This window comes from Eulemur rufifrons, chromosome 7 (assembly GCF_041146395.1).
Source record: "Eulemur rufifrons isolate Redbay chromosome 7, OSU_ERuf_1, whole genome shotgun sequence".
In the NCBI taxonomy this organism is placed as follows: domain Eukaryota; kingdom Metazoa; phylum Chordata; class Mammalia; order Primates; family Lemuridae; genus Eulemur; species Eulemur rufifrons.
Window position 1 is genome coordinate 238,400,633 of NC_090989.1, and position 25,145 is coordinate 238,425,777.

The following is a 25,145-nucleotide window of genomic DNA, read 5'->3' on the forward strand; positions in this document are numbered from 1 at the left end:
TGGAGAAACTGAGACATACCGAATTTACATAGCTGTATCAAAGTAAAATGTAGTAACTTTCAGCAGCAATATTTTAACTCTTATCAGCACCTAATCTCCTGCAGGTAATAGGCTATTCATGTATGATTTTTAAATTGAAATGAACAAAATCGAACTCAGTTTCCTGAATATTTGACTTTTACTTCATGTATTAATTTATGCCACTTTCGAGCAAGTTTGCATTAACTGTAAATTGTATATCTTCTAAAACTATATAGGATAACATTTATTTTGAATGCCCTGTCAGCTGATGCCATTCTCATGGTTTTTTATTGTTGTTGTTGTTGTTGTTGTCGTTTTTAATTTCAGAATATTATGGGGGTACAGATGTTTTAGTTACATAAATTGCTTTTGTACCATTTGAGCCAAAGTTATAAGTGTGCCCATCCCCCAGATAGTGTGCATTGTACTTGTTAGATGTCAATTTATCCATCCCCTTCTCCACCCTCCCACCTGCTTGATTTCCAATAAATGTTATTTCCATATGTGTGCATAAATGTTGATTGATTAGTTCCAATTTAATGGTGAGTACATGTGGTGTTTGTCCATTCTTGTGATACTTCACTTAGAAGAATGGGCTCCAGCTCCATCCAGGTTAATACAAGAGGTATTAGTTCACCATTTTTTAATGGCTGAGTAGTACTCCATGGTATACATATACCACATTTTATTAATCCACTCATGTGTTGATGGGCACTTGGGTTGTTTCCACATCTTTGCAATCGTGAATTGTGCTGCTATAAACATTTGAGTGCAGGTGTCTTTTTTATAGAGTATCTTTTTTTCCTTTGGGTAAATACCCAATAGTGGGATTGCCTGATCAAATGGTAGTTCTACTTTTAGTTCTTTGAGGTATCTCCGTACTACTTTCAATAGAGGATGTACTAGTTTGCAGTCCCACTAGCAGTGTATGCATGTTCCTATCTCTCTGCATCCACACCAATATTTGTTGTTTTGGGATTTTTGATAAAAGCCATTCTCACTGAAGATTTAAGTGATATCTCATTGTGGTTTTGATTTGCATTTCCCTGATAATTAGAGATGTTGAACATTTTTTCATATGTTTGTTGGCCATTAGTCTACCTTCTTTTTAAAATTTCTGTTCTTGTCTTTTGCCCACTTTTTAAAGGGGTTGTTTGATTTTTCTTGCTGATTTGCTTGAGTTCTTTATCAATTGTAATTATTAGCCCTTTATTAGGTGTATAACATGCAATTATATTGTCCCATTCTGTGAGTTGTCTGTTCACTCTAATGACTGTTTTCTTGGCTGTGCAGAAGCTTTTGCTTTTTCATCAAGCATTTCTATTTCCATTATGGCATAAGGAACACTTCTTGGTACACACAAGACTCAAATACTTGCTAATAACTACTTAAGAGAATTATCCTACTAGAAATGTATTAAAAGTAGAATGACAAAATATCCATACTGCTGAGACACAATAGAATTACAGTAAAATAATGCAAACTTTATAAAGTATTATCTTACTGTTTAGATGAGAGGCAAATGGTCAAGAACACAGTGAATTTGGCGTGTAAAGGCATCAGTGTTAATACCTGGGGAATGGAGACTGAAGGAAGTTAACTTTTGCTTTGTGCCTTTATAGGGCAGGTAGAGTGCCAGGGGCTCTGCCTGTGTTAGCTTATTTAATTTAATCATCACAATTTAATCTTCTGTTTTCTTTTCCATGTTTTACTGAAAAAGAAATTGAATTAATTTAAATAGTGTTCTTAAGATAATGAAACTACCAGGAGAAGATCCAAAAATGGAATTCAGACTTTTCTGACTGCCATATTCCTGCTCATCTCACATCACTATAATGTTAGAAAGTACCTGTTGTCCCTCCTAACTAAACATACAAATTCATCCATACAGACATAATGAATAAGAATTTTTAAAATATTTGAAATTCTCATGAGGAAGAAAACTCCAGAAGTTACTTATTTTACTTTGAGAAACATAATTCATACATTGTGTGAATACATCTTCTGAGGGCTACGAATTTTGTCTTTATAAGTAGATTTTACAGTTATATCTAAAAATGAAAATTTATCTCATTTGCTATAAATTTAGAAGTAGTTGACTGTAATTGTCTAAGCTAGGTGTTGAAACAACAACATAATGTTTGGATTGCCTATTCTATGAGGTCTTCAAGAGTGCTAAGTCTAGCTTTCCTTTTTCAGTTCTTTATGGTACAACCCTAAAAGGATAAACTGTGCTACTTCTAACATAGGTGCAGTCTCATTTTCTTCCTCCTGTATAATCTTTGTGCTTTGTTACATATTAATTTTGAATTCATGGATGAAGAATTGGTCTTACTGTGATTAATGTCCTTATCCTAGTCATATTTGTACTTTAACAAAATAATCATGCTTTATGTATAGATAAATCCTTGTGGTGAAAAAGAGAATTAAAATCTGTAAGATAGGCTTATGAACATTTATGTGTATATTAACAACAAGGGAAAGGAATGAAAATAACTTGACAGCAAAATTTTGAAATTATTTAAGCAGCTTAAAAATGCTGTGTGTGGTTTGAATTTATCAAGCAAACCTATTCTGTGACTTGAGAAATTCTATTTTCTTTTGCTTAGATAAGTATTACAAATTTACTCATGTTTACACATTTTTTTTAATTTCATATTTAGACAGGTTACCTTTTATTTCAAACATTAAGCTAATACTTTTTTCAAACTTACATGCTTGCTTTTTTGTGTTCTATAGAGCCAAGAAAATGATGAGCTAAGAGATGCCCATGAAAAACGCAAGGAAAGGCTACAGATGTTACAGACCAACTATAGAGCAGTAAAAGAGCAATTAAAACAGTGGGAAGAAGGCAGTGGCATGTGAGTTACATAGCTCATAAAGGCATTTCCCTAAATATTAAATGGAATGGAGTAGGGTTATATAGGTGTTTTAATGGCTTTTGTTTGGTTTTAAAGAAATTATTTGGTAGTCAAATCTTTATTGTGAATTTTTAAATGGAGAATATAACAAATGAAAACAGAGAATGTAAGTATAGATTTGCCTATCAGCTGTAGATATCAAATAGAGGTGATTATGAATTATTATATACATTTTTAATATTAATGCAATGGCTTAATAAAAGTATATAATTTAAAGCAAATATAGTTAATATCCATGTGGTTGGAAAACTGCTTTTAAATAAATAAAATAGTGGTGTTAAAATGTTTATAACCCAGAAAGTATTTAAGTTTTAATGGAAAGACAGGAGAAATATGAAATTCACATACATAGTTAACTATCTTAAAACTATTCCAACCTAGTATGCAATTTGAAGATCTTTACTATCCATCAGTTTGTTCTCCAGCTTATCTGAATGAATTGGCAGTCTCAATTCAATTGCTCTGAACAGGTGTTCAGATCTTGGTTAGTTGTAAGTGGCTCCCCTGTTAACAGTATCAACAGAGGGCAAAGGACTGAATGAGTACAGAAAATCTACTACCCTCTCATCTTTTGCGATGGATCCTTTAGGGCAATGTTGATGATACACATTGGTCTGTTCTGTAGAGAAATACTGTTTCTAAATTGGCCAGTACAGCACTTTTACAAAATCAGAATGAAGAGTTTGTTTTATGTACAGAAAATGAAAATGGTAAAGGGCATTTGGCATCATTTGTAGATAATTGTCACATCTGATTTTTTCTTTTAATGAATGGAGGTGTTTCATATCGCTTGTCAGTAAAGCAGTGATAAAGCAATTTGTTCTAGATTTAGCCTTTGCTCACCTAACTTTTTAGTAATCACTAGAAGATTGAAAATCTACTTTCTGACATATGCACTGGTGATACCTTTTTTTAAAGATAGGGCATCTATACCACATTCAGATTGATAGGCAGCAAATTCTAGATGAGTGGGTTGCTTATAGTCTTTTTTGGAGACTGTTAAAATTCTAAAGTGTATGTTTTATTACTATTAAAATGAATGAGAGACCTAAGAATATCACGTATCTGCTTAAAAGTTTGCTTTCCATAGTAGCAGTTTAGCTTTAGGAAATTATGATGGGGGTTTTAATTTCTACATGCTTACGTTTTAGGAAATTCATCCAATAAACAGCTTGAATTAGAAATTTGGTTAATAGATATTTTTAAATTTTACAGAATATATAAATTAATTTTTATTGCATTTTGAAGATGTTAAAGAAAAAGCCACTTTATTTTAAAAATAGGACTGAAATCAGAAAAATAAACAGAGCAGATCCCCCACAACTTCGACAAGAAGATTCTGATGCTGTATGGAATGAACTGGCATATTTCAGAAGGGAAAACCAGGAGCTAATGATTCAAAAGTGAGTTTCTTTCTTTTTTAACAATACGGACTTAGATAAACATTTGGGAGGATTATTTTGTGACTTAAAGGCCATTAGAGAAATATTTTATAAAATTTGAAAATGAAATAATCTATTTTTGCCGATGAAAGTAAAGAAAAAAAGACTAGCTTTTAAAAATATACATATATCTATCTCATGCAATAACAAGTTGCACATTTGCTAGCTCTAACAGAAACTGTATAATATGATCTAGGGATTGTGTTAATTAATGTGGCTCTCATCTGTTGGAGGTGTCGCTCTTCATTAGCCTGTATTTTAGACACTGCCGTGCTTCATTTTTGGAATGAGGTGGAGAGGGGATAACCTAGCCAGCCATCCTTGTTTGATCTCCTAGATACATACGCAATGCAGAATGCCTGAGCTCTCTTGGTTCCCTGCCCTGTCCTGCTAATCCCAGCTGAGCTCATTATGGTGTAGCCTTGCTGCTACTCTTGGAGCCAGAGCTGTCCAAGCTAATTACTGGTAGCAGCAGAACTGCCTGTTAAGGGTCTGGTGTGGATCTGCTAACATGGTCCTTGGTAGTGACCTGCAAAAGACACCAGGGAATTGCTTTCTTTCTTGCTGTGCACTGCCTGTCCTTTGGGCTTAATGCTGATTTTTCCACATAGGTCTTTTAGCTGCCCTAAGTATAAAACTTGATGAAGGATACTTCATATTTTAGAAAACATACAGTTTGCTTGCTTGATCTTATAATTCGCAGGCTATTATATTCATCCTGGCAAAGAAAGAACACTTCTTCTATTTTTTTTTTTTTTTGAGTTGAAAAGGAGTTAGACTAATATAATTAGCCTCTTCTGCTACTTAACTATTTCTTCATTTAATTTCTGACATTTGGACTATACAGTTTTTTTTTGAAAGCCTGTATGTCTTTTAGATTGCTAGAATTTACCATCATATGGCTTATTGTAATTAAATGTCACTGAATTTTCTTAGCTATAAATCAGAAGCTTGTTTTATATACTACGTGATAACATGTATAACTTTTGATTACAACCTTTCCCATGTAATGATAAACTTTTGAGAAAATGACCACATCAAGTTTAAATGTATACTCCCGTTTACCTCTCAAAGTGCAGTATATTCTACTAGTGCTACACATTTGATCATGTTAATGAAGAATCTTATTTAAAAAATTATGTTGTAGACTATATAGATTTATCCCAGAAGCATTTCCTGATAACCTTTGTAGCTTTTCTATAATTCACAAGCCATACAGTTCACTCATGTAAACTGTATAATTCAATGGCCTTTAGTATATTCAAAGAGTTGTACCATCCATTATCACAATCAATTTTAGGACATACTCATCACCACCACCCCCAAAAGCCTATACAACTTAGTTGTCATTCCCCAACCCTCCCATCCACCCTCCTCTGCCCTAGGGAACTACTAATCTACTTTCTGTGTCTATAGATTTGCCTATTCTGCACAGCTCATATAAATGGGATGTTACAATATATGATCCTTTGCATTTAGCACAATGTTTTCAAGGTTCATCCATGTTGTAGCATGTATCAATGCTTTATCTGATCATCTTTAATGAGTTTTCTATCTCCAAAAAAAGCTAATTTTGGATGAAGTGAATTACAGAGACCTAATCTAACTAGTTACGAGATTTAATTTATTCAAGAAAATTCAGGCAGAGGTTACATGTAAATGGTACATTTGGGGTTTATTTTACTCATTAATGAAATAACACTAAAGAAAAAGTAATAAGACCTTTTTAAGAAAGTTAAAGAACTTTCAGAATTATGATATGTTCACTCAGTAGTGTTTGTACTTTAAAAATAACTCTTTTGAATTGAATGATAAGAGTCATTATTAAAGTATGGAATTTTTTCCTAAAATCTGTTTATATTTATTAAAGTGACAGTCCATTGTAAAATAGTTATTTTTCAGATCAGTCTTAACTTAGTAAAAGATAATGAATTTTTTTAAGGAATTGAATAAACTTTAAATCATGTAAAAATTTGGGGAAGAGGGTTGAGTTACTTTGTGAAGCATTTTTTCAGTTACCAAACATGTTTGAGTTACTGCCTCGTGAGAAGCACTTTGCTAGGTGAATGAAGTGAGAATATAAGACAAACCTTCTATTCTCAAGGAGCTTACTTGGAAACGTGTTTAGTATTAAATGTTCTTAATGGAATGTGATGTTAAAAATAAAACTAATTTCAAAAAGTATCATGATGAAATGATAAGACATATAAAACATCATTGTTTTATTCATTAAAGTTTGTTTACTGATGAAGACAGAATTTTTTTAAAAAAATTTTATATAGTACATTAACCTTTTTAGCGTGTGGCTTTACAAGTTATAACACATGTATAGATTCAAGTACCTGCCACCACAATCAGGATACAAAATAGTTCCATCATCTGAAAAATTTCCTTGTCCTGCCCCTTTGTAGTCAAATCCTTCCACTACTCCTAACACCTGGCAACCACTGATCCGTTTTCCCTCCCCAGAACTTGGCCTTTTTCAGAATGTCATACGCATGGAATCATATAGGCTGTAACTTTTTTTTTTTGGCAAAATATCAAAGTGTGAGAGATGCTGTAACTTTTTGAGACTGGCTTCTTTTACTCAGCATAATGCCTTTGAGAGTCATTCAAGTTGGTTCATCCACTTTGTTCCTTCTTATTGCTAAATGATATTGCATTATATGGATATGCCAGTTTATCCATCTGCTGAAGAACATTTGGGTCTTTTCTAGTTTTTTGGAGTTAAAAATGGAGCCTGCCTATACACAGGTTTTTTTATTTGAACATAACTTTTTGAATACCCAGGAGTTGCATTGCTGGGTCATATGGACAGTGTATGTATAACTCTGTAAGAAACTGCCACGCTGTTTTCCAGAGTAGCTATACCATTTCCTTCCCACCAATTATTCATCAGAGTCCAGTTGCCCCATGTCCTTGTGAGCACTTGGTGTTGTCAGTATTTTTTTAAAACCGTACCAGTAGGTATCCCATTGTGATTTTAATTTGTCTTTTCCTAATGGTTACTGGTTAATGGATTGTCTTTTAATGTGCTTATTTGCCATCTTTATATCATCTTTGATGAGTGACTGTTCAAATATTTTGCCCATTTAAAAAACTGGTTGGTTATTAAACAAACAATTTCTTTCTTATTTTGGAGCTTTAAGGGTTCTTTATATATTCTTTATACAAATCCTTAATGTGATTTGCAAATAGTTTCTCCCATTCTGTAGATTGCCTTTTCACTCTCTTACCCTGTATCTTTTGCATGGCAAAAGTATTTAATCTGATGAAATCCAGTTTATCCTTTTTTTTCTTTTATGGATCATGGTTTTGAGAGTTATTTCCCTGATCTAGGTCACAAGGATTTTATCTTATGTTTTCTTCTGAAGAAGATTTACATGTTGTATTTAGCTGTATGATCCATTTTGAGCTACTTTTTATATAAAGTGTACATTATAAGTTAAAGTTCATTTTTTTGCAAATATATGTTCAGTTGTATCAATACCAGTTTTGAAAGGCTATCCTTTCTAAAATGAATTGCCTTTTAACTGTCAAATATCACTTGATTATGTTTCTGTAGGTCTATTTTAGGACTGTGTTTTATTCCATTAATCTGTATTATAAGATTTCATGAGAAACACCTGGTTTTGATTACTATAGCTTTCTAATAGATGTTAAACTCAGTGAGAGTGACCAACTTTATTCTTCTCTTTCAAAATTGTTTGAGCTTTTTTAGTCCATTTGTTTTTCCATATAAGTTTTAGCTACAAAAATAAGTTAAAAAAAAGGATTGGAATTGTGCTAAATCTATAGATCACTTTGGAAAAATTAACATATTAACCATGTTGAGTCTACCATTCCATGAATGCAGTGTGTTTCTTAATTTATTGAGATTTTCTTTTTTTCTTTTTAATAGTGTTTTGTAATTGTAGCTTACAGGGTCTGTATGTCAATACCTTTGTCAGATTTGTACCAAAGTATGTAATTTTTTGGAACTATTTTAAATAGTATTGTAACGTTTATTTTGGTTTCTAATTGTACATTGCTAGTGTATTTCCATATATTGTTATTTTTTTGCAAGCTTACATTTTATCTTGCATTATTGATATGTTACAGCTAAGTCTGCCATGTTATTATTTAATTTTTCTTTGTTTCCTGTGTTTCCCTTTTCTTTTTATGATTTACTTGAGGATTTTTTAGAATTCCATTTTTATTTATCTATGGGGTTTTTAGTATATCTCTTTGAATAGTTTTTGTAGTGTTTGCTCTAGGTATTATACATATATAACTTATTACAATCTAATGGAATCAACATTTTGCCACTTTAAGTGGAATGTAGAAACCCTACCTCCATTTACATGCCTTTATTCTCCCCCTTTCATAATTATCTCAAATATATTCTCTAGTTACATTGAGAAGCTCATCACATGATGTAATAATTTTTGCTTCAGCTGTCAAACATAATTTTTAAACTATAAAACATGGATATTCTATTATATTTAGCCATAAATTATATTTATGGCTAAATGCAATGGAGGTATTTTTGTCCCTTATTCTGTTATTTCTTCATTGCTAATCTTCCAAGTTTCTTCTTTTATCATTTTCTTTCAGTTTGAAGAACTTCCTTTAGAATTCTTTAGGGTAGGTTGTCTGGCAACAAATTCCCTCTTTGTTCTCATTTAAAATGTCTTGATTTTACTTTCATTACTGAAAGATATTTTCATTGGACATAGAATTCTAGGTTAACAATTCTTTTCTTCAGCACTTGAAAAATGTGCCACTTCCTTCTGGCCCACAGATGAAAAATACACTGCTTGAATCTTTGTTCTGCTATAGGTAATGCATCGCTAACCTGCTTTTACTCATTTTTCCTTTTTCTTTACCTTTCAGAAGTTTGATTATGACATGTCTCAGCATGGATTTCTTTGAGTTTATCCTATTTGGGATTTGATCAGCCTCTTGAATCTTTTGGTTTGTGCCTTTTGACAAATTTGGGAAGTTTCGGTCATTATTTCTTTCAATACTTCATTGAGCCCCACATTCCTCTTCTCCTTTTAGGACTCTAATGACATGAATGTTATATCTTATTGTCCTCCAAGTCCCTGAGGCTCTGTTCAATTTATTTTTCAATGTAGTATTTTCTCTCTGTTATGCAGATTGGATAATTTCTGTTGTCTTCAAATTTACTGATTCTCCTCTCTCATCTGCTATTGAGCTCATGGAGTGAGTTTTTTATTTTAGTTATTGTAATTTTTATTTCTAAAATTTCCCTTTGATTTTTCTTTATATAGCCTGCCTACTTGCTTAGAGTTTCTATTTGATTTGTTTTAAAAGTGTCCATAATTGTTTCTTGGAGCATTTTAATCACAGCTGCTTTAAAATCCTTGTCAGTAAATTCTGAGATATGCATTATATCTTGGTGGTGGCATCCCTTGGTTATAATTTCTCCTTCATGTTAAGATTTTCCTGGTTCTTGGTATGATGATTCATTGTTTTATTGTTTCTTTGACATTTGGAGTACAGATGCTCCCTGACTTGCAGTGGGGTTATGTTCTGGTAACCGCATCACATACAGAAAATGCATTTAATACATGTAACCTGCCAAACATCATAGCTTAGCCTAGCCTACCTTAAATGTGCTTGGAACACTTACATTAGTGTATAGTTGGGCAAAGTCATCTAACACAAAGCCTATATTATAATAAAATGTTGAATATCTTATGTACGTACATTACTAGCCCAGGAAAAGATCAAAGTTCAAAATTTGAATATGTCAAAATTGTGACAATTTTGTACCATTCTAAAGTGAAAAATTGTAAGTAGAAAGAACCATTGTAAGTCGAGGACTATCTGTGTTATGTTTTGAGTCTCTAGATCTTGTTTAAACTTTTGATTTTAACAGGCCTCAGATGACATCATACCTGAGGGAGAGGGTCACCTCATTACTGCTAGGAAGAGGCGGGAGTCTTACCTTTTTTTTTTTTTTTAAAGAGACAGGTTCTCTTTTTGTTGCCCTGGCTGGCCTCAAACTCCTGGGCTCAAGTGATCCTTCTCCCACAAGCTTCCTGAGTAGCTGGCCCATACCACCATGCCTGGGCCATTACCTCTTAACTGTACCTCTGCTGATAATACATTGAGGAGGGTGTGAAGGGGTTACTGCTTGGTGTTGGTGAAAGACCAGGCTTCTTACTCTGCTTTCTTTGACAGAGCATGGCTATATTCTGTTTTGTTTGTTTAGTTCCCCCGCCTCCCCCCCCCCCCCCCCCCCCCCGTTGGTTTATGGCTGGAGTAGGGCAACCATGGTCAGCATGATTTTTGTCTTACTTATCCACCCTTTTGCTGGTCCTTTGGCTAGAGAGCAGGTTTCCTTGAAGCTTCTTTGTTTGTGTTCATTGGCATTTCTGGGTTGTGCGTTTCTCTAGTACCTAGTTTGGAATTTTTAGGAGGAATGAAGAAAACCCAAAAACTCACCACTGTGAGTTATTCCTCTAGTATTGTTCCTGTACTCCTGAAGTCCCTATTGTGTTCTTCTTCTCCCCACCCTTCAGAGTCTTATGTTTATTTTGTGCATTTTTAATGGTTTTTTAAGCTTAATTAGCAGAGGAATAGGCATAAAAATATCTATTCCTTCTTGGGGAATCAGAAGTTTCGGCTTTTTTTTACTATGGGCCAGGAATTTTTATTTTTGTGTCATACATTAATATCTAGTTTAATACTCAGTCTTAACTATTTAAGGAATAAGATTTACCACCCATTTCTGCATTAATAAGTATCTTTTATATTTAAGGATAGAATCCATGAAAGAAGATGTACTACTAATACTGCTTTTAAACCAAATTTAAGTAGTTCTTCCAAATCTAATCTTAAACATTAACTTTTCAAGACCTTAATAAAGCATTGTGTGGCAACTCTACATCAGCTTAAAAATATGATGCTACCACTGACCAAAATTATACTGTTTTTACCATTGAGTATGGTTACAAATATTAGTTGGTGCAGTAGTAAAGGAATCTGAGGACTTGGAAATTTTGCATGGAATATAGTTCCTATAATATTTCATTTAGATTTATGAAGTTTATCTACTTACTGTATCATAACTGTATTTTAACAAAAAAACCAAGAATTTAGCAATCTATGAACTGATAAATTGGCTGCTTCCTTCAGTATTTATCTAACAAGCATTAATATATTCATTTATTTATTCATTCATTCAGTAGTAATTCAGAGCCTGGCAATAAACTAGGGGCTGAATATACAGTGGTGTACTGAAGATTAATAGTGTCAAACTCTAAGGTTTAGTGTAGGGGTACCTGCCTATACTAAACACTATATGCTAGTGAGGTGAAGCCATCCTTTGGATGTTAGATAATAAGAGGCCAGGAAAGCTTTCAGAAATACCAGTGGGCTCACTCAGCTTTCTTGCTTAGTTGAAGTTGTTGCCTTACTGATGATAAATTAGATTTAGGAACTAACAAAGTCCAATATTATGTTAACATTCTCCCAAATGAAAGCATTCATATAAAAATATTTGTGTATATTATTTTTGAATAGTGATATAAAACTATAAAAGGAGGCTCAAGTGCAGCAGGAAATTAAGCTTTTCTAATCCAGCAAATTACACCTTACACATTATGAACCACAGCTGCTGCATGTCCTTGCTAGGAATCCTAGGTGTGCTGAGATTCACTGTATGTTTTCTGTATCCTTGGCTAAATAAATCAGGAACTTGTAGTGGTTTGGTAATTTTTGTCTTTTTATACTAATCTCCACCCTATAAAATGCTGCACTGGGCACTCTTCTAGACACGGACAGGTAAACAAAGAGAAATAGTATGTTACCCTTTTTATCAGGTCCTCACAACTTAGCAGGGAAGACAGGCAAAAGTGTGATTAAAAGAATAATAAGAGAATAGTAGTGACATAAAGCAGGAAAATTCTATTCTGCTTGTGAGTGGGGAAAAGAGCTGAAGCAAAGCTTAAAGATAAATGGTGGTGATTCTTTAGCTGAATATTATAAACTAAGAGCTAAATCATCATGCGGTAACTGCAGTAGAATCCTATATGCTATGGCAATGAGTTTTGGGTTCCTTCCAGTGTATAAAGTGGAATGTGGGTGTTATGTAATTAAAATTATTTCACAGCAATGATGATACAATGTAGAATGTGGAAAGGCTAGTAGCTGTGATACTAGGTAAGGGATACCATTTAAATCTATCATGAGGGCCTGAATTAAAGCAGTAAGAGACATTAAAAAGATATAACTATCTGTGTGTGATAATAAAATATACAAACTAAAATCAAACATCTATATTTTTTCTTTACTTCTGTTGATTCTCCCATCTTTTTTTGGAAGGTATAGATAAACTTTGTATTTTGACTTTATCAATTCTCGTCTTAGTGAAATACATTTGTTTCTGAATAGATCTTTTATCTTCACAACCCTAATTTAATTTCCCTTTCTCAGCAGTTTCACTGATCTCCTTCCAACCCATACTTACCTATTTACATGTATGAAAAAATCCTGTACATAATTTAAACTAATTATAAAATATGTACCCAAATGTGTTACGATCATTGTGACATTCATCCTGATTCTGATTGTAGTAGCAATAAAGTGGAACATGAATAAGGAAGAAAACCCAATAAATTGGTTGTTTATTATACCAGGTCTGTTCTGATGTAATGATTTGTCCAAGTAAATAAAATTGTTCATACTTCTAATATTTATAAACCATAGAATAGAATAAATAGCAAATTTAAGAATATGTGTGGGGAATAAAAAATAACAACTGTGAATTATCAATGTATCAGTCAGCTCTATGGCTATAATAAAATGCCATAGACTGGGTGGCTTAAACAACAGACATTTATTTCTCACAGTCTGGAGGCTGGGAAGTGTAAGATCAAGGTGCTTATGGGTTAGGTTCCTATTGAAGGTCCTCCTTCTGGCTTGCAGATGGCCATCTTTTCACTATGTCATCACATTTTGGAGAGAAAGACACTAATCACATCATGAAGACTTTCCTCTAATCCTAATTACCTCTCAAAGACAAGATCTCCAAATGCTGTCACATTAGGGGTTAGAGTTTCAGCATATGAATTTTGGGGAGACTCAGTTCAGTCCTTAACAATCAACCATGTAGACTCTGATTTGTTAAGAATAGTTAAATCAAGGGCATTAAATCTAGGTAAACCATTCAGTAACCAGGAGTTAACCAAAGGATACTTCTCATATTTTTGGAATTCTCACCAGTATTAGAAAAAATTGTTGACACACACTTTAAAACACATTTTTCTCTTCAACTCTCTGTGACCATTCTCTTTTGGTTTTGTCTCTGTATCTGTGGCCACTTCTTGACATTGTCTTTTCCCAACTCTTTCTGCTGAGATCAGCTGTTTACTGTTGTAGTATTTTTGGACTTTGTGATAGTTCTTTACGTTTGGATACTAGACATTTGCAAAAATTTTTTCCCATTTCATATGTTGTCTTTTTTCTTTCTTGGTAGGGTCCTTTGATGCACAAAAGTTTTAAGTTTGATGAAGTCCAATTTATCTCTTTCCTTGTTGTTGCTCATGCTTTTGGTGTCATATCTAAGAATCCATCTCCAAATCCACGGTCACAAAGATTTACCCTCATGTTTTCCTCTTGTTGTTTTATAGTTTTAGCTCTTATATCTAAGTCTTTCATCTACTTTGAGTTAAGTTTTTATATGTGCTGTAAAGTAGGGGGTGCAGTTTCATTTTTTGCAGGTGGATGTCCAGTTGTCCCACATATTATTTTTTAAAGTTTTGAAAAACAGCCTGTATGATTATTATATGTAAGAATTAATGAGATTAATTAGTAAGATGAGAACTTAAATGTATGTGTGCTTAAGAAATCAATCCAACAGCAAAGAACACAGGCTACTATGAGCCAAGAGCAAATCAGAATATAAGTTCTGAGATATTAGTTTAATCAAAAGTTGTACAAGTTTTTTTTTTTTTTTATCAGGGTCTATTGGAAAGAAAGGCAATGGATTTCAAGACTGTGGCAACAGACTTTGAATCTCATTTACTTTATGATTGAGAATCAGGGACAAGAAATTCATACACTAAGTTCAGAGCTCAGAGCAGGTAAACATCTATTATGTATCACTAGGTAAGAGTGAGAAGTTTCAGAACAAGATTAGCCTAAAACCTATTCATTGCTAAGTTAGAGCCCTGTAGCCTATGTTCCTTATATTCTTCTTTTCTGCCTCTAGTATGCTTCAGAGTATGAGGCAACATGAGGCCTATAGATGACTTTTGAGCAGTCCCTTATGATGCTGTTAAACTACTGGGGCCTGGAAGCAAACAAACCATTATAGCTAAGTAAATAATACGTGTGAAAAATTCTTTTAAACTATGGAGTTTTATAATAGTAGTTACATATTATTGAATCAGTATGATCATTTATGGTGCTTGTGCTTTCATTAATTACTGCAATAAATATGCTCAGCACGAGAAGTAAAATACTCAGCATAATGCACATGGCTCTAGGCATCACATGGCTTCAGTTTATTGGAGAACACAAATAGTAATCAATATGTATGCAAATATGTAATTAAAAACTGTGATTAATATGCAGATAAAGCTCTTCTATGCATTTCTATTTTTATGTTTTTCCTTTATTCTTTCTCCTTTTTTCCCTCTTTTCTGCCCTTTCCATTTGTCTAAGATATAGAAATGATTTATCCATTTGTTTGCTGTATAATCAGCCTATATTGTAGGTGAGTATGTGTGTGTGTGTATGTGTATTTAAATATATATTTAAATTGTGGTAAACTATACATGATATAAAATTTATAATTTTGACTTTTTATTTTTTTTGAGGATGATAATAGAAAACAATATTTATTGTGTGTTTAGCATGTGACATGCACTGATCTAAGCACTTTATTTTTTTATTTTTTTGATTCTTTTTTTTTTTTTTTTTTTTACCATTTTTAGGTGTACAGTGAAGTAGCATTTAAGTATACTCACACTGTTATACTACCATCACCACCACCATCTTCAAAACCTTTTCCTCTTCTCAAATGGAAACTCAAGGCCCGTTAAACAATAACTCCCCATTCCTCACTTCCCCTAACCTCTGTCTCTTTCTGCTTTCTGTCTCTATTAGTTTGCCTATTCTAGGTGCCTCATATAAGTGGAATCATACAATATTTGTCTTTTTGTGTCTGGCTTATTTCATTTATCATAATGTCTTCAAGGTTATCCACATTATAGCATGTGTCAGAATTCCCTTCCTTTGTAAGGCTGAATAATATTCCATTATATGTATAAACCACATTTTGTTTATTCATGATTGATTTTTGGGTTGTTTCCACCTTTTGCTATTATAGTTTTGATTTATATTTTAATTTGTGTTTTCATGTACAGTCAACAATATTGGTGGTTAAGAAAAAATATTACTTTGTATCTATATTCAGACATTTCACTAGTGTAAATGGTAAGTACATTTTGGAGTTTTATTTTATAAATTTTTTTTTTGAGACAGAGTCTTGCTTGGTTGCCTGGGCTAAAGTGTAGTGGCATCATCATAGCTCACAGCAACCTCAAACTCCTGGGCTGAAGGGATCCTCCTGCCTCAGCCTCCCAAGTAGCTGGGACTGTGGGCACGCATCACTATGCCCCACAAACTTTTTTTATCTTAGGTATAGATGAGGTCTCACTATGTTGCTTAGGCTAGTCTCCATCTCCTGGGCTCAAGCAGTCCTCCCTCTCAGCCTCCCAATTGCTAGATTATTTCATAACTCTTGAGATTAATTTTTTGTGTTGCTTCCTTAAGTTGTTTTCAAACAATTAAGACCATATTTGTATGATATTTATTTTTTGAGGCCACACATATAGTATTTTAAATTTATTTGCTGCTTTAATTTGTTTTCACACATTTGGGGCACTATATATGTGGTATTTTAAAAATTACTTAAAGGATTATACTGGAAAATATTAAGTGTTGTAATCATTTGATTTTTTAAAAAAAGATGTCAAAGTTTCTTTCTGTATGTGTGTTTTATCACATTAGCTCTATCTATTTTACATTTTTTCTTTAAGGAAAATAATACTATCAACAATGATGTTGGGTTTCAACATCTAAACTGAATGCTAATGACTATATGTAAACAGCAAAATTTATTGTGAATGATACAAGAAGCTGATACAAAGTGATTATTCCAAAAACTGCTTCAGGATTTAGAATACCTTGTTTTCAGTATGGATTACTTGCTTCTTAAGAAACTTTGTTCTTAAGCAATGAATAGTATCATATATCATCAAATGTAGGAATGTTGTAGGCAAAGTTATCTTCAGATGTAAAAAGACATTAAGTTTGGTAATATATTTCTCAATATGTGTAATTCTGTCTAAGGAATATAAAAACCCTTGAGAGAAAAATTTTACTTTGAAATAGAATCTTAGGATTTTTTTTAAAACAAAGTCAAGCAGGATACATAAATAAGGATATTCATTGCAGCAATTTGGTAATAGTGACGAATTAGAGGCAATCTAAATCTCTGTTAGTAGCTGATATAAATATATTGTGATATATTGATATAATGCAGTACTCTGATTCATTTAACATGCATGAACTAGATCTATACTTATCAAGATGGAAATGCCTCAAAAGCAAGAGTTGAGTTAGATTTAAAAGAAGAAAGTTGAATAATAGTATGTATACTATGGTACATTTTGTAAAAACAAAATTTTTAAAAATCATAAAAATGATACTATATTTTTGTGGATATGTATGTGTATATACACACAGATATCCACAACATACAGTTATATATAACTATATATACACATCCCACACATATATAGTATTAAAACATGGACCAGAAAGGTACACACCAAATTTAAGAACTGATTGCTTCCAGAGAGGAAAGAAAGGTGGAATATTGTATGAGGCAATACTATTTACAGATCATTTTATCTTTTTTCTCAAAAGTAAAAGTGATGAATTAAATAGTGTTAGTATATTTAAATCTAGTTGGTTGTTACATTAATGGTGGTTATATTTTTCTCCATACATTTTTTAATATTTGAAATATGCTTTCTATTTGTAAGTATGTACTCAAAGACCTAAAAATTTCACTTCTAGTTACAAACAGTAAAGAGAATCTTATATATGAACATATATACAAGGATGTTCACCACAGCATTGTTTATAATTATGAAAATTTGGGGCTGGGTGTGGTGGCTCATGCCTATAATCCTAGCACTCTGGGAGGCCGAGGCGGTAGGATCGCTCGAGGTCAGGAGTTCAAGACCAGCCTGAGCAAGAGCGAGACCCCATCTCTACTAAAAAATAGGAAGAAATTATCTGGACAACTAAAAATATATAGAAAAAATTAGCCGGGCATGGTGACACATGCCTGTAGTGCCAGCTACACGGGAGACTGAGGCAGAAGGATTGCTTAAGCCCAGGAGTTTGAGGTGGTTGTGAGCTAGGCTGACACCATGGCACTCTAACCAGGGCAAAAGAGCGGGACTCTGTCTCCAAAAAAAAAAAAAGAAAATTTGGAAACAACCAGAATAGCAGATGATATAACTATATAGCTAAACATTCTAAGAACTCCAATTTTTAAAAACCCCACTTACATTAATAGAATATTTTACCTCACACCAAACCCAAAAGTCAATTCTAAATTGATTGCAGTTCTAAATGTGAAAGGTTAAGCAATAAAGCTTTTAAAGGAAAACATAGAACACCTTTGTGACTTTGTACTAGGCAATGATTTTTAAACCGGACATAAAAAGTGCTAATAAACTAAAAATTGATAAATTGGACTGTGCTATAGTTTGGATATTTGACCCTCCAAGCCTCATGTTGCATTTTGATCCCCAGTGTTGTAGGTGGGGCTTAATGGAAGCACTTTGGATCACTGGGCAGATCCCTCATAAATAGCTTGATGCCATTTTTCTTTTTTGCTCTGTAAACTCTTTGTAAAGGAGAGTTCCCTCCAGAGCTGGTTGTTAAAAAGAGCCTGGCACCTCCTCCTTCTCTCACCTTGTAATCTCTACATGCCTACTCACCTTTACCTTCTGCTATGAGTGGAAGTTTCCTGAGGCCCTCACCAGAAAGAAGCAGATGCTGGCCTCATGCTTCCTGGACAGCCTACAGAATGTCGAGCTACATAAACCTCTTTTCTTTGTAAATTACTCAGCTTCAGGTATCCCCTTATAGCAACACAAATGGACTAACACAGACTGTATTAAGAACTTCTATTCATTGAAAGATACCATTAAATGAATTAAATGGCAACTTTCAGGCTGAGAAAAGATATTTGCATTATACATGTTCAGCCAAGGACTAGTATCCAGAATGTATGAAGAATTCCTTTGAATAAATAAGAAAAGGACAGTCAATCTAGTAGAAAAATGAGCAAAACCTTGAACAGATATTTCACAAGAGAGGACATCCAAATGGCCAATAAATATATGAAAAGTCCTCAACTTGATTTGTCTTCTTTTTCTAGCTTTAATTGGAAGCTTACATCATTATAGATTTTTCTTCTTTTGTAATATAAGTACTATATATAACACATAGATATTCATCTAAGCATTGCTTTTGCTGCACCTTACAAACTTTGAAATGTGTTTTTATTTTTTATTAAGTTCAAAATATTTTGTAATTATTCTTGGATTCTTCTTCAAAAGAAGAAATATTTAGAAGTATTAAAGAAAAAAAAAGACTCGGTGATACTTACTAACGTACAGTAAGAAAGAATTTATTCAGGACTATCATGATAGATATAGGGACCACTACAGTGGGATTTTGCAGCTGGGGAGAAGAGTGGATTCAACACCTAATACAGCGTGGGCAAATGGGAATTATGGCCAAGGAGCAGAGTGGGGGTTAGTGAATGGAAAATTACCAAGAGGAAACATCAGGGATAAGGAAGATTCTGACTAAACTGACCTAATAGGACTTTTCCTAAAGTCAGGCCAGGATGATCACCTGGGGGATGGTGGAGGATGAGGAATCCAATCTCATATCAAGGGTGACCAGATATTTGGAGTGGGGGGGTTCTTGCTAAACTGACTTAGCAGCATTCTTTGTTAAAACTGGATTTTACAAGGAGTGCACAGATAGGCCTAGGAGAATATTCAGGAACCTGACTAAAGTTTGGTTAAGCAGAGATTCTAGTTTAAATATTTTCAGATTTTCAAAAACACCTTGTTAGCACAGGTTTAGAGTATTCTTTACCAGAGGCTTATTTATCTCTACTCATGATGATGACCCTTCTGGGTTCTCTACTGAATGCCATGGTGTTCAACAAAGATTCTCGCCTCTCTGGCTGGTCACAACTCAAATGTATTCCAGTCCTGTGTGAGCTCTGGAAATACTTCTGTTTATAGCTCCTGTTGTTCTTTGTCGTGCTTTATTGTGTTTCATACTATGCATATGCAACAAAATATTTAGCCACAGATTCAAAGGAATTCTTATGCAGATTTCTGTAGCTCTTTTTCATTGTAGCTTCCTCCTCTCTGAGTACTGGGCTTCACAAATTGCAGCTGTTTTAGACTTCTCTTTTGCTTCAGTTTAGTGATACTCTCATGTTCTTCCTGGGACCCTGTACCTGAATCATGGTCTGGAAAGTGCCTCCAGGCAGAAATCTGTGCTACCATTGGGGCCCCTCTTTATTTATTTGCTTTGTGTCAGGAGTCACAGTTCTGTGTTGCCTATTGTCCAATGTCTGAATACAGTTGTTTCATATCATCTGTCTAGTGAGAAATAGATTTGAAATGGGGGTCTTCATACCAGAGTATCAGAAACACCATAATTAATGCGTAGCAAATCAGAGTCAGTATATCGGTAATGCTCATCCTGCTCTGACTCTGTCAGCCCCTCCCCGCAAAAACCCATTAAGATGTGGTTTGTTAGTGCTTAGTTTGAATCAAGAACAAGGTAGTCCCTGGTGTCTATAAATGTTTCTAATTAAAGGCCAGGCATGATGGCTCACACCTATAATCTCAGCACTTTGGGAGGCCGAGGTGGAGGATTGCTTGAGGCCAGGAGTTTGAGACCAACGTAGGTAACATACCAAGACACTGTCTCTACAAAAATAAAAAATAAAAAAATCAGCCAAGCATGGTGGCATGATCCTATAGTCCCACCTACTCAGGAAGCTGAGGGGTGAAAATTGCTGAAGCCCAGAAGTTCCAAGGCTGCAGTGAGCTATGATCATGCCATTGCATTCCTGCCTGGGTGACAGAGCAAAACATCATCTCTAAAAATATCTATATATATTTCTTATTAAAAGTAGGGACTGTGTGAGTTCTTTATAAAAGGAACAAGCTGTAAGTATAAAATATCTTTCAAGAAGCGAGAAATAACATTTCTAACGACAGCAGCACTGTGTTTTGCTGGGCTAGTGATCTAGCCAAGGAAAACTTAGTTGAGATAAGTCACATCTGCCTTTTGTTTGTGGAGCCATTCTGCTTCAGTATGTTCCATGTTCTTAGCTAAACAAATCAGGAACCTAACCCAAACTTAATTACTGTGTGGGTGAATGTATGTGTGTACATGTGTATGTGTTCCTCCTATCAATCTATAATGGACCTGGGAAGCTACCAGGGTCCCAATTTTTAAAATCCTTGTGTATGTGTATTTATGATTATATGAACAAAAAATATATACATCAAACTGGAAACATCAGTGTTTTCAAGAAGTAAACCGAGGGAAAGCAGAGACTACATATATTTTATTTTATATAGCTTTTTATCATTTGAATTTATTATAATTTTATTTTTATAATAGTGTATTAAAAGATTAGAACTAATATATTTTTGTGGTAAATCATCTTTGATAATTATGTAATGACTGACCATCTTTATCCTAATATTTTTTTCTTAGTGTATATTTTTTTATGTTCCTTTTTAAAAATGATTTTCTTGCCTTTGATTTGATTAGTTACATTTTTTTAAATTTCCTTTTTGACCTGCTCTGATTTGTAAATTTTATATTTGTTTTCCATTCTTCAAATAATTATTCTTGATATTTCACATACATCATTTATTTGACAAGGTCTAAAGTTTGTCAGTACCTCTACACTCCTACAACAACACAGGACCTTAAAATTCTTTAACATTGATCTTTCCCTTTGTCTTATATCATTCTGTTGTTGAGAATTTTAATTCTACCTTATTTTAGCTCTATCTTCATTTAGGTATTGTTATGATTGCTTTACATACTAAATGTTTATTTAGTTCCATGTACACATTTGCCAGTGCCTTTCAACATTATTGTCTATTTTATTTTATACCTTGCTTTTAAGGGTTTTTTTCCTCCCTAAAATGTATTCTTTAATAGTTCTTTCATCTAGGATCTATGAGTGGTAAACCTTGGCATGTGGAAAGATATTACTTATGTTCCTTCTGGCTTTTCTTGTTGATATAAGTTTGTAGTTTTTCTAAAGTTCTTTATTTGTTAGAGATTTTTTCTTCTCAATCTGGTTGATTTAAAGATTGTCTCTCATTGGTGTCCTACAGTTTCACTGTGATGTTTCTAAGTGTGTGTATAGTTTTATTTATTGTGCTTACAATTTTTCATATTCTCTTAATCTGTTAATTCATATTTTCATCAGTTCCCAAATCCTCAGCTACTGTATTTTGACTATTATCTCCCTACACCTCCCCCTTCTCTCAGTTCTCTCATTCAGTAATTTCTGCCAGATGCTTTCTAGACTTCTCATTCCTACATACTTTATATACCTCTGCTGTTTTCTTTCCTTTGTCTCCTTGTGTTGTCTTCCACTTTATCAATTTTCATTAGCTTTTTCTGCATGCTACTTAATACATTCATTGAGGTTATAATTTCAATTATTATGTTATTGTTATTAATTTTTGCTGTTTAGTATTTCTAGATATGTAATTTGGTTCTTTTTCTTATCTATCTATCTTTATTTACTTATTTATTTATTTGAGATGAGGTCTTACTCTGTCACCCAAGCTGAAGTGCAGTGGCACAATCATAGCTCACTGTAACCTAGAACTCCTGGGCTCAAGTGATCCTTTGCCTCAGCCTCCCAAGTAACTGGGACTCCAGGTGCACACCACCACTCCCAGTTAATTTTTCGTTTGTTTGTTTGTAGAGACAGGGTCTCTGTATGATGCCCAAACTTGTTATCTTTTATTTAATAACCCCCTGTCCTTTTTTTATTGATGTTTATCACTGCTTTATCTTTAAAAAAAAAATTTTAAAAACTAATTGCAAAAATGAGTTGAATTGTTCTATTATCTCTATTTTCTTGTTGTACATTCTCCCATTTTGGTCACAGTAATAGATATGCTGTCATTTATGGCTTTAAACTTATTTATATGTTTATGCTTATGTTCAAGCTTGATTTCTTTGAGAATTATTTTCTGTAGTAGTTTTTCTCTATCCATATTCTCAGTTGTGGAAGTCTCCCTTTAGGGATGATTGTGTCTGCCTGAATTCTCCAGTGTACACTGGCCATATACCAGTTTTTATATTACTATTGATTCTTCATGTTTCTGTAAATGTATATGGCTCAATTTTGAACCTAATATTATAGTCTTAGGATTCTAATATTATGTGGTTGACTCAGTCCTGCCCTCAGACTAGGAAGGGAAGGCTAATTTAATGGAACCCTAGCCCAGTAAGCTCAGATATTCAAGTTTTCATTCAGCAAAATTTTTTCTCCCGGCTTTCCGTAGTTAGGTCAGTTTTGGCTCTCAGCCATGTATGGTCTTGGGTTTAAACATCCATCCCCCTCAGGTCTCACAGTCTGAAGTCCTCCTGGACAGTGTTTGATCCAGGTCAAATACTCACCCATAGTAGCTCAATGCCATTTTACTGATAAGAATTCTTTGCCTTTATTTGGCATCTAGAGATTTACCATCCTTGCTTTCAGTGGTATGTATTAACATTTTTATTACTATTTTACCTAGCATATTTGTGTTATAAAGTGGTCAAGCAACTCAATACATGATTTTTTAAATCATATGGTCTGTAATTTAAGTGTTTCATGTGTTTATGGAGATAAAGTTAACAAATCACTTACTTACAACATCTTATTTTCAAGATCCTCATTAAAAATCAACTGTAACTTTTAAGATTTATGAATATTAACATATTTTTGCTTTTATTTTACTATTCTCTATTTTATATGTTTTAAAATATCTTCACTACCTTTATTTGTTTGGTGCATTGTTCTTTAACTCACATTTTAATCAATTGTTTTACTTTAATTTTCATAGGATGAATCTTCAAGAAGAATTGGATGAACTTAAAGTACATATATCTCTTGATAAGGCAACAATACAAGAACTGAATACATGTATGGCAGAGAAAAGAGAAGGTACATTTTTTGTGTAAATAAATGCTTAACATAGGGATTTTTTAATTACCTCGTTGTTGATGTTTTAGTTTCAATTTCTTTTAAGATTTTTATCCATTTTCTCCCTTTTCCCACCCCTTTACTCACTGATAACTCACAAACCTTTTCTCCCTCATGAGAAAATCAGATAAGTGGAACACCTAAAAGTTACTTTTATAATTTATTAAAATTCTAAAGAGATGTTTGATAAGGAGAAAAGATATTCATTGTTATTATTCATTGATAACATTTTCTTTGTTATGTTTGTTCACAGTTTTATAGATAATATAGCCTTATATTCAGTACCAATAACTCTTTTTTTTTGACATTACATTTTTTTTGGAAATCATTTAGTTCTCATATATTTTCCTAGAATTAATATCTCAGAGTTAGTAGGACACTTGGAAATCTTTAAATCTGCAACATCCCTAACCACTAGCCTAACAATATTCAGTAGTAGGGAATGCCTAACTGCTCCAATTGCAAAAAGATTATTCCTTTGTTAAAAGCAAGATAACTGTATTTACCATACAACTGCAGTATCTCATTAGAAAAAGTACTAAGGTTCATATGACAGGATGTTTTTCTTATTTAACCTGCTCCAGCCTAATTATTACCACTGTACTTTTAGGTTTTGACAATGTATACTTAATAATTAGTTTTCATATACTCCTTATCTGGCTTTTGTCCCAATTACTGTTGTTGTTCCAGTTGTTGATACTTAGGTCACTTGTGACTTGTCAAGGCCAATATTTGAATGCCTCTATATACACCTTTAATTTTCATCATTTTTTGAGCTTGCTTCTTTCTTTGTCAGCTCCTGAAACACTTATTTTCTTGTTTTACCTCTTATTCTTGCCTATATCTTCTCTGTCTCTTCCACTGGAACTTCTTTACATTTTCTATTTAATAACTGGAGTTCTCTAAGACTTTATCCTTGGTTTACTTTTTTAAAAATAATGACTTTATTGTTTTTGAAAAAATTATACACACTTATAAACATTCAAGCAATAAGAATAAAAAGAAGCAAAAAAAGTTCATAACCAGTTAAAAATCAAAACCTTTAATATTATCATATAACCATCTCTTCAGTCTGACGCTCTCCCAACTGAGCTATTTCAGCTGATTATTACCATCTCTTAATAGTTATATAGAAAGAAACCTAGATAGATAAATTATATAAAAAGAGTATCATAAAACATGATAGTTTTGACAAAATTTACATTTATTATATTTATTTGGAACAAACTAAATGAAAAAGAGGTAAAAGCAAATGAGCTGTTACATTTTAGATATTTTATCTGCTTTAAGAGATACTAATTTCTAAAAGTTTTCTGTAATACTAAAAAGAAAGTTTACAAAAATATTGAATATGGAATTACTCTATTTTTTAAAGTATATAGTTTAATTTTA

General features: G+C 33.1%; 1 protein-coding gene across 2 annotated transcripts in view; it reads left to right on the top strand.

Annotated features, from left to right (window-relative positions):
- CNTLN (centlein) overlaps positions 1-25,145 on the top strand; it is a 286,589-nt gene that overhangs the window by 132,017 nt on the left and 129,427 nt on the right. For both annotated transcript variants that reach the window (XM_069474222.1, XM_069474223.1), the window contains exons 11-13: positions 2,761-2,882; positions 4,226-4,345; positions 23,614-23,714. In XM_069474222.1, the coding sequence (XP_069330323.1) occupies positions 2,761-2,882; positions 4,226-4,345; positions 23,614-23,714 (343 nt within the window). The remainder of the gene's footprint in view (positions 1-2,760; positions 2,883-4,225; positions 4,346-23,613; positions 23,715-25,145) is intronic.